The 11,227-nt window shown below is 41.8% G+C and overlaps 1 protein-coding gene across 3 annotated transcripts in view; it reads right to left on the bottom strand.

Annotated features, from left to right (window-relative positions):
* Positions 1–200: 200 nt before the first annotated feature.
* The window catches only part of SRPX (sushi repeat containing protein X-linked), a 52,142-nt gene continuing 41,115 nt past the window's right edge, over positions 201–11,227 (bottom strand). For all 3 annotated transcript variants that reach the window (XM_065070350.1, XM_065070340.1, XM_021286548.2), the window contains 6 exons: positions 7,922–8,048; positions 5,918–6,039; positions 5,054–5,233; positions 4,470–4,603; positions 3,079–3,200; positions 201–742 (listed from right to left, as the gene is read on the bottom strand). In XM_065070350.1, coding sequence (XP_064926422.1) covers positions 562–742; positions 3,079–3,200; positions 4,470–4,603; positions 5,054–5,233; positions 5,918–6,039; positions 7,922–8,048 — 866 coding nt within the window. In that variant the 3' untranslated portion in view covers positions 201–561. The remainder of the gene's footprint in view (positions 743–3,078; positions 3,201–4,469; positions 4,604–5,053; positions 5,234–5,917; positions 6,040–7,921; positions 8,049–11,227) is intronic.

Raw genomic sequence — 11,227 nt, 5'->3', positions numbered from 1 at the left:
TACTTGTATTGCCTTTGGCTTATGCTTTGTGTCTGTCATCGACCATATTATTAGTGGAACTGAAAGACAGTGTGGCTTTGCTTGTACACTTTAAATGTGAGGCTAATGTCTCTTATAATTGGTTGCAGAGAGGTATTTTGATCCAACTTTTGAATTAATTGATCAACTTTTATCTCCAAGAGCCATTTTAGACAACGATCTCTTTGCAAAACAATATTTTATTAAAAAGACTTAAAAACAGTAGGAAAGAAACCTCAATTTTACACTGAATGAAAAATCCAAAATAAACTCCCAGAAACGTGCCTCAGTTCTTCACTCTCTGTACAAGAAATGCCACTGGGTAGTAATCCTACGTACACATTTCTCTAAAGATGGCTGAAAGTATAAAAAAGCATCATGCATACTTCTATTCAGAGTAGCTACACAGCCAGACAGACTTAATAATACACACAAAAAATCTGTACATCAGTGATTAAAAAGGCATGCTTTGTGTAGCACCAGGGGGAGAATTACGTGGGGTTAAAAAAATTCACTGACAACTGCAAGCCTTGCAATCCTAAATTAGGGACAGGACTGACCAATTTCTGCTTGCAGTTTCATTTCTTCTTTTCTCAAGGGGAAATTGTCAATAAGTGCAAAGAGCTCGGCTGGCGTTGCTGGGAAAGGATAGCGTTCCTTGTCCATTCCATGCTTGTCCATCACCACGATGTTGAAATTGTAGTGGGGGATCCTCAGCAGCAGCCTGCGAAATAAGGAACTTGTTTTGTTAAAGCCCATCAAACCAATAAACGGGAGAACCAGCCTATGAAGCTGGTCAGAGGGGGCTACACGGGGTCCGCTTTGTTTCAGCTGTAAGAACAAGGAGTCAGAGAGCGGGTGTCTGCATGTGCTACAGGCTGTACCTCTGCACTAGGGAAGGGTCAAGGTAACTGTCCTCAGCTCTGCTTTCTTCTCAGACCTCTGACTGTTGATATAGCACTTGCCACTACCTATTGCTACCACAAAATTAAAAAAAAGACACAGGACAAAAAACACACTACATAGATTGCTCAAAGAAAACCATCGCGATGGAGTTAGAGTTACAGGTAGACTTCCTTTTCTTGGCTGCCACATGGTAAAAAACCACAATGAGAAAAATTGCAACCAAATTATTGAAGTCAGTTTTCATTGCTTCCTAATAATAACCATTTATCCAGTGGCAACTCCAGCTTAGAAGAACAAAAGCCACTGCTAATTACCACAGAGTCCTTTCTTTCCAAGTGGTAAAAGGGGTTATTTGAGCTCCTCTGGAGATGTGACCGCAAGAAAAGTAGAGGCCTGGTGCTCTTTTAGACTTTTGCTTGAAAGAGTAATGAAGTAGCAGATCCTTAGACATGCATTCAGTCAATATCATTTGTGTGGGAAAAATAAATGTAGGCAGCTGTGACAGAATGGTGTCAGGACAGCAAAGCTGCCATGAAGAAGAGGGTCTGTGGGGGATTTCAGGAAGGCGCGAAGCACCAAAGTGGACCTGCTTCAGCCTTCTAACAAGTTTGAGTGCTCCAGGTGTCTTCTTGTTGCAATAAGGGAGCTTGGCTATTAAATTCAAACTAAAATAGTTTGAATCAAAGCTATGGTGACAGGAAGACACATGCCTCTTGTACCTTATTTCACCTAAGAAAAATGCTTACCTTCTACAAAACCAAATGCTATCCTGCTGAGGTTTCCAAAGTTTTAACTAGGGTACCTGTGCTCATTAGGTTACTGAGTGCCAATTCAGGACAGCATCTATAGTGGGAATGTTTAAGGGTGTGTATAATTTTTATTTAGGTGCCTCCCAGAACTGGAATGCTATAATTGCTATAAATCACACACTGCGGTACCAACACTAACTTTCACCGAGTGCAGGGCACATTATCTCATACCAATTTCTGAAACCTACCTACATTAAAGCGGGGCAGGGGGGGGTGCAAGAAGAGGGCAGGCAATGAGATATTAGCAGAGATAGTTATTTTCCGCAGAGCCACAAGAAAACCATTTCAACTTTAGTAAAAGTACTTTTACTTTTTGGAATAAAAAAGCAGCTCTTTGTGCTCTCTTTTTCCTTTTTTAGAGCACAAATGTTTTTATTTTTTTTTGCAGTCCAATCTCTCTGACTTGTCAGCATTTTTTATTATCCTGAATTAAAACTCACTCCATTTCCTCAGGCGTATCACAGAAGATGTTGCGTAAAATGCTCTGGGCTTTCTTCCTAAGTAACTACTACTTCCCCTGCCACCCAGGCCTTCACTTTTGGCTCTTGTCCTCCTGCGCCTAGGAAATGCTGGCACTTGAAGACTCCCTTTCAAGTGAAAACCAACCCCCTGCCAGTCTAAAACCAAGTCAAAACAGTTCAGGCATCTCAGTAAAACTGCTGAACGTTGCAGTCAGGCTGGGGAGGCTGAGATCATTTCCCCCTTTGAAATACTGCCCGTATCATTTCCACATGGAGGACTTCAAAGAGCAACCACTGCTTCCCCTCCTGGGGTGGCCACCAGCCGCACTGCAGAGAAGAGGAGCTGTCACTGTCACTGACGCTTGGGGCTACATGGGCAGCTGCGCCAAGGCTGTCCTTGCACAGTGACTGTGTCCTGTCACGGCTGCATCGGGCCAGCTCCAGCACAAACGCTGACACACTTGAAGTGTTTTCAGTGGCAGCATCCAAAAATATAGACCTATAACATGATCAAAGGGATACACAGGGAGTTCACATGAATTCAGAAATTCACAGCTGAAGCAAAGGGGTAAGGAAGACATGGCACTTGAAAGGGTGGCACAGACTTCAGCTTGTTTCACGTTTAAGTGGGTGACAGCCCCTTTAAATGTGAAACAAGCTGAAGACTGTTCTCTTCATGTCATAAATACCAAATACTCATGAATTTGCAGTAACTATTCCACAGATAGGGAGCAAATTAATCCTAAAACTTACCTATCAACATACCTTCTGGTGTCTAGCTATGTTAGAATAGCATATGTGTATTTAGAGAGTAGGATGCAGGGAAACAAAAGCAACACATCATTTATGCTCAGGTGCAAACAGAACAGTAGTGAGAGCTTTACCTGAGTTGCAGAGCAAGTGATGGGGGCAGCAGCTTTACACCAATTCTTCCTATCTGTGCAGGGAAGACACCAACCAATTCAACTACAGTAACATGTCGGAGGTCTAAACCACACTGTGCTGGCTGGAAGGGTTAAAAGAAGAAACAGGTATGTCAGTTCTCGGTGAGAACAGGGGGTTGTTTTGAGCCTGCAGCAAGTGTACATAAAGAGTCTGATCGTCTCATATTAGGGAGATGGTTTAAGCTAAAATGAGAGCATACTTGGAAAAGTCTCAAATTCTCACTGTGAACAACTACTGCCTTATGACTCCAGGGGATGTTAAATGACAGATTCTTAACTACTCTACAAACAGCACCACACAGGGACCACCCAGGAGAACTATAAACTTGTCTTTGTAATGACATGAATAGATACCAGTGTATTAAGCATTGTGCCAATAATCTAATTTCACAATCAAAGCAAGATACATGAAATGGAAGGTGACTGCACGAAGTTTTCCTTCATGCCCACTTGATTGACCAGTGTCAAGTGGTGAGAGAAGTACTGTAGCCATTTAAATTTAGTCTTTTAAATTATTTCATTTTGATCAATATGTTGAATTTTCTTGCCAGGTTAATCTAACAGGAAAACATAAAAACTTTTAAAAATACAACTGTAACACAAGCCAGCAGTTAAAAACATTATCATGTTCATACCCCAATGACTATTCATACTGAATTTTGTTACAGTTGTGGGAAAAGAAACAAGATACAAGCACTTGCTGCTATGAAAAAATACAGGATTGTCTCCTTTCCCTAAGGACACAGATACATTTCTGAGATACATCCTGAAACCTAGCATGAACCCCACAAGAGTATGACATTTACAACACATAAGGACAATCACCCCAGTGCTATTTCCAGCATTCTGGATGATTTCTATGCTGAGTCCTTTGTTTGCTGGTGCTCTGGTTATTTCTGAAGCCATTCACACTTCCTTGCATGTAGTTACAAAGTCTGTAAGCCTGGTTTGCGTGAAGTGCAACCACTGAAGTGGTGGATTTTTTTTTCTTTCAGCTGCTTTAGCAGCTGAATTAGGGAATTACTATTCAGCACGAGTTAATATTAAATTACTTTGGGGAGGGTAAAAGAGGGCCAAAACTGCCTGGGATTCAGTGAGTGTGCAGTCAGAGGCAGCACAATCCAGAACAGAGCTGAATTAGAGACTGGGGAGATGTTTAAACTCAAACCATATAAAAAGGATTAATCCAGAACCGCTACTGCTTCAGCCAGATCCTCCAGTGGCTGCAAGATAACAGTTAAAGTTTGTGGATTTACATCAAAGAACAGAGCGTGTCCTCTTGTGTTTTTAAAGAAAAATACTATTTGCACCCTCCCCCAAACCTGTTTTACCTGCAGCATTCCCAACTGCATCCTGTAGAAGAAGTTGGCTGCAGTAGGAGTTGAAATAATTAGCAGTCTCCGCTTCTCATAAAACTGATCCAGAAGTGCAGCTGCAGTCCTCACATTCACATTAATATTCATGGCTAGAATTAATTTTAAAACAAATGTTAGAGAGCATACTGAAAACAGATCTATTTCTAAAAGCACAAACTGTTAGACAGTAGAAGCAGGGGAACAAGAAAATAATATGGGTGAAATAGCAGCCTTATTGGAGCCAACAATTTTATCTTAAGCTGTTCTGGCTTCCAATATAGATTGACTCCAGAATGTCAAGTTTTGTACAGAGCTTTGGTCTAAAAACACACAATCAGTTGTGAGGTACCGTCATCATCCTAGGAAACAGCAGCCAAAGCTGGCACTTCAGCTCTAAGTGCAAATTGGCAGAAGTAACAAAGATGTTGTTTCTTATCTCTGGGGCACTGAAGTTTGCAGCTGTATTCCACACCACACCACACCCCCTTCCCAAATTCTCACTGCCAAGAGAAGCGTTGCTCTGGCAGCCCTTCTGGCAAAGTGGTGAAATACTCACTTACGCGCACAGGTTGGCTCCACTCCTGACCACCCCAAATTGTACTGGCACACTCTGGCTGGGCTTCCTTGCAACTCATAGCCACCAATGCAGGAGAACTCGCACGTAGCGCCATAGTTATTTCCATCGCCTGAACACTTGATGTAGCCATTATCTGGGGCGTTTAATTTCACACAGCGCCTGACTTGAAGCATAAGGCAAAAAAAAAGACAAGGCACGAATCTCCCTGTTTGTTACTAGGGTAGCATGGCAATTGGAAAACCAGCATAGAAAACATCTTTGTGTTTACTTGCTGTATTATTAGAGTCATGTACTTAAAAACCCCAACCAACCAATAAAACCCACTTAACTCATACATAAAGTAAAATGATACAGATGCATAGGTGTATGCATGTGATTATGGTGTCATGGTGACAACAGGTCATGGAGCACAAACAGAGCGGAAGCTGACACCTACAGGTTTCATCTCTGTATATTTAACTCCAGATTTCAAGACCTGGACTTGTGAAAGGGCAGCCCTGCTTGACAGATGTGAGTCACAGCTGAAAAAGCTCCTTTGCTTATTGGTTTCAGCAGCTCACAAGCTAAGTATCAGGGAGAAGCCAGCTAGAGGGAAGGGGTGCAGAGCTGGAGGCAGGACTGATCAATGAAGCTTGTGCTCAACATGTGGGAGCACCAGCCACCCACCCCGCTGCAGGCCTGGCCCCAGGGTCTCAAGCAAGACAGTGTTCTCCCTTTCAGCATCAACATACAGATTATACACACACACATGCAGACAAATATAGAAATGAGGACAATTCTCAAAGGGCCTACTAAGCAAGATGCAAATCAATGACTGTATTTATAGAGGGGAAAACATCATTCTTACCTCTGACTTTAACAAGAAATTTGCAAGTGCCTTTGTTTTCAGCTCTGTCATACACAGTATATTGGATTTTGTGGTCGCCTTCTGGAAAATGTGACCCTGGTGGCAAGCCTTTCAAAATAACACTAAAACAGGATAAAATGGAACAGACATTCATAAATTCACCAGTATTTTCCTGCTGACAATGTGGTAAAACTAGAAGAGTGAATGTTGTGGCATGCTAAGATTGTGTGGCTGCACTACGTGATTCAAGAAAGTAAGCAAAGAGAGGAGCTGACAGCAGAGACCGGAGTATTTAAACTTGCTACCAGCAGCCCACCCTGGCATTGCACAAAAGGGTACCCACCCTGCTGACACAAGGAGGCAGAGTGGGCAGAGCCTGCTTGCTTCCTATAAGACAATCCGTACTGTAGCCAAGCATCACGCCATGCCCAAAGAAACTGGAGGTTCCTTTTCCTTACGTAAGGAAAAACTGAGATTGATCCTCCCTCATTTTGTATCGTGAATATGCCACTGTTAGGGCTGCAGTGTAACCCAGAACCAGCAGAGCATAAGAAAACTTTCAGCCTCTTATGATGGGGACGTACCCCATCTGGCTGCTCTGCACTGCTCCTGTGGTTATACAAATGTACAAAAAATTGAATAGAAAGCAAGATCTATTATCACAGCAGAAGGGTGTGGTGATCCACAGCAGCATTATCACCTGGAACTTGCTCCTATCCTGCAAACGTGCCAGGAGATATCAGACGTGTTAAACATACCCTCGATATTGAAGCAGTGAGGCTGAGCACTGTGACGCATAAGGGGAAAGCTTATGTACTGCAGGACCCAGGGCATTTAAGAAAAACACTGTACACTCTATAAAACATCACATTTTAGCAAGATTTTATAAAATTACATTTGTGGAAAAGCCTTCACAGATTCAACAGCTAGCCTCTTCTGCGCTGGCAAAAGTTGCTCTCAATTTTTTTCTGTCTGCCAGAGAGTTTCATCAAAAAGACTTCAGAATTTCTTCATTGCAACACTTTTCAATATTTCTATTTTATCAGGCTTTTTTTTTTTTTTTGATGTTGTTAATTGCCATAGAATTATCACATTAGACCTTAACAGCAACATTATTTTCAATTGTATTCACATAAAACTATAGATATCTTTAAGCTTACAACTTTGAGATTTTAAGCTTAACCAGTTCACTAATATAGAGTTAAAAGATGTAACTTGCTTAATGAAAGAAGCAGATTTTCTATACTCTTTCCATTCCCGCTCCATTACAACGATCTAGATAGACTGCCATAAATCCTGCATGATAAAGATGGGTACATCAGAGACAGTGATACCATCACAAGTGCACCTTTCTCTTCTGGAAAATGTAACTGTGAAACCATGAAAATTGACATGGAAATTTTGAAGAAAGTGTGAAGCTTAAATCCGATGTGTAAAGCTTCCTAAATTTCAAAGGAGAGGCATTACTTTACAAGTCACTGCAGAATGCTGTGACATCAGTAGCCAGCACTACTTCAGGAAGAAGCCTAAAGATGATTGCAGATATTGTTCTGTGACACAATTTGTCTTGTGGGGTATTTTTTTAAGACAGTCAAAATTGCCTCTGCTGCTACCTCCAATGCACTATTATATTTCCATTGTTATGTATAAAAGGTAGCTCGCTGTAAGAAAACCCATATATGAGAAAAGACACACAAAATGCTCTTGAAAATTTCACAGGTGCAGTCAAAAAAGCTATTGTCACTTACTCCATAAGCTCTAAAATAACCACGACAACCTGCTACCCCTCTACTTGCCAGGTCCTGAACGATTCAAGTTGTCAATTTTTTATTTTTCAATTAAAATTGTAATTTTTTACAGGCCCTTGACATATGACAGCTATAAATAAGCATCTTGGACGACTTAAGAGGACAGGGTGCCTAGCCGCCCTTATCAGCTGAATTACTAACCGAGGAACCCAGAATAAGAAGGAGAAAATGCAAACATTTACAGATCTGCACCTACTCTGTGAGAATCCCGTCAGCAGTGTCCCGTCCCTCTGGGGTGTCCCAGAACACTCTGGCCGTCAGCTTGTTGGGCTCCGCGGTTTTCTCCTTCACGCTTGGGCACTGGATTCTTGGAGGTTCAGTGTCTGTTGAAAGAAACGTCACCGAAATGGGCACCTGTGCACGTGTTACAGCTACGCGTTGTCTTCACAGCTCTTGCCCTGCTGTCAGCCTAATTGGTGACCACCTTCAGCTGGACTCCTCACCGCTGGACCCATCCCAGCCAAGGAGGTGGAGCCTGTACTTCTCACCTTTTTGTATGAACAATAAGAGATTACAGTAATCAACCCCTCGACGCAGTGCAAAAAGCTAATTAAAAAGTAGTTATGGCAGCTTTCTTTATCTAGTCCCCAGTTAAAAAGCAATGTCCACAAATCAACAGTATTTAGCTTTGAATTCTAAGGAGGGATACTGAAGATTGTACCCAAGGAGCCTGACCCTTCTATTTATCTGCTCTACCTCTCTTAGTTCGTCTGTGCAGTGCATATTGTGATTAAGAACATTTGTAAAGCACATTGAACATAAACCTCTCTCTGCACGATAACTTTGCATGTGACTGTTAAATTCTTTGTTATTTTTCCTGCAGCAATGGCAAAAAGAGAAATAGTGAAAGATTGACAAAATTGTCATTTTGCAGGGAATTGCTGCTGCATTTGATTTTTTTCAAGTAATTCTTATAATAATGCCTGACAGGTAATACAAAAAAAAAAAAGCAGACAAGGTAAGTTTTGAAGGCTTGTTTAACTGCTACTAGAATATTGTGACTATTATTTAGGAGTAAAGGAACAGTGACGATAAAAAAAGACCCTGATGGAGGACAGAGGTGACGCGCAGCTACTCACCTTCAGACACTTCTGTTACCAATCCTTTCAGCACAGCAGGAATACTTGGGCAAACCAAGTCCAAACACCATCACAATCAATAATTTAAAAGAAAAAAATAAATAGATCTACCTTTAATAGCTTAGTCTCAGGGTTTTTTTTACTATCACCTGGGTTATACCCAAAATGAAGTCTAAATTCATGGACTCATATACCAGCTTTAAAAATGAACACAGAAGACAGGATTGCTCTTTACCTGCAAATAGAAAATAATCCCTAAAATACTGCTTCAATTTAAAGGGTGGCAGGCCTTGTTTTTTCATTTGCAGGGCAGACACAAAAAGTACAATCTGGATTTCTTTAAAAAAAATAGCAATGATAAAAGGTTTTGGTCTTTATAAAGCAGCAAATATACAAAATAATTTCACAGACCCTCATATTCTACAGTGTTTTCTCCCAGTTAAACTGGGGCAAGTGCAGCCACGCTATAGCCCCTTCAAACTTTTAATGGTGTTCCAGGAACCTGGGACTCTTGAAAAACAGCTTATTTCTGTTTCTTCTCCAAGAGTTCTCCTCCAACCCCAAACACCACAGCTTTGTGAGACACTTCCACAAGAAGAGTTCCTGTCTTAATTTTGCAGAGGCGGGGGCGGGGAGGGAGGAACAGACAAGTCCTATCAAAGTTTTCAAAAACATCAGGAATATTGCAAACTGCCTTAAACAAATGCTTATTTTTTGTGGGGCTTTTGGGGGCAAATATACAATGAAAACAATACATATCTCCCTATAGTATTAGGAAAATAATTGTTGATTTCTCTGTAGACCCTGCTAGAAGGAGACACTAGCAAGAGTGGGTTCCTGCTGCAGGGAGTGGAGCAATCACAAACAAACAGCACAATCCGATAAGCAGCTTTTGAAGCTTCCTGTACTTTACAAGAACACCCTTCACTAAAGATACATAAGGTGCTTAGTTCTTCTTTACGGCTTCTTTAACTTCTTCACTTTTTGAGCCCTTTCACTCCTCCTTCCCTACTCTGCCATAGTACACAAGCCAGCAGGATTTTTCAAGAATTCATCTGGCTGTACGAAACACAGTTTTGACTCCTCATGTTCCTTATTCGCTCCTTTATTTTTAAAGTACCTTCTCATTACGTGTGGAAATATGCTCACATCACAGCCAGCGAGAACTCTGCCCTCCTCTAGAAAACTACGTTGCTCTCAATAACCCCCTAGTGTAGCTGAGCTGGGGTAGAAAATAACTCAGTCTCACCAAGGCTGCTTCTGGCTCTGGTTTACTGCAGCAACAGCTCTCCCCACTGTGTTATTGACAGCATATATTTATTCCAGCATTATGTTTGTTTAAAGACAGAACGGCACTTAAGGACCCAGTGTTTTAAGCACTTAATTAATCAGAAAGGTCATTACGCTATTTAGCACAGAGAAGACTGGTTGGTGTGAACCAGCTTGGACTTCCACATCACAAAGACAAACAATACAGTTTGCTGTGGGAACCAACCGAGCACTCAGGGGCCAGGCAGCCTTTTGACCTGAACTTAAAAATTCCTGGAAAGGGTATTTTCTTTGGTCATTTCAGCTGCTTTTTAGTATTCAGCAGGCACCAAATAAACGCCACCAGCATAACTTCACTTTGAAATGGACCAAAAGAAAGCAGCTGTCTAACCGAGGCACTTTAACTTCAGTGGCTGCTGGGATGTGTTTAAACCAAACAGGTCTTTTTCCTTATGCCTTTATACAGTCGTAGCCAATCTACAGCACATCAAGCACGTTGGCCACAGCTTGGCAGAAGGAAGACAGGTCTGAAAAAAATTCAACCCATTTAAATGCAGAGAAGGTGACCAGAGAATATCTGGGCAAAAGCAAAAGTGACAAAATGGAAACACAATCTTCCCAAAAAACCTTCAAAAAAAAGAGTATGACGTGAGCAAGGTGCCCACTTGCAGGTCAGAAAACTAAACTCATTTCAAATAAACCCTGCTGGAGGAAGCCACAAGATTGCTGACTGCTGGAGCGGTTTTATCAGAGGGAGAAAACATCCTGTAAGTGACGGATTGTCAGACTCTCTTGCCTAATAAGTGTTCCTGGCCAGAGCTGGAGCCAGGACACGCTGCAAGGTGTCTGACCCCATACGGCTGGTCTCACGCTCTTACTGCAGCGTCACTGCTGACAGGCTGATGAAAACTCAAGAGGATTTATTTAAGCTGTTCAGCAGGGCTATGTATTAAACAGGTGAATCTCACTGGTAAGGTTTACATCACAGGCAGGGAAACTGAGATTTCATAAAATTTGGTGCTGTTCAGCCACTAATTCATTTACTTTCCTTTAAGTTGTCGCTTTCCTTGGCTACTTGGCAGCAGCAACTGATGCTCTGGCTCCACACTGGGAATCGGCACTGCAGACATCGCATTGAGAGGTCCGCAGTGGAA

The sequence above is a fragment of the Columba livia genome, chromosome 1, assembly GCF_036013475.1.
Source record: "Columba livia isolate bColLiv1 breed racing homer chromosome 1, bColLiv1.pat.W.v2, whole genome shotgun sequence".
Lineage (NCBI taxonomy): Eukaryota > Metazoa > Chordata > Aves > Columbiformes > Columbidae > Columba > Columba livia.
This window is presented reverse-complemented; position numbering and strand designations above follow the sequence as displayed.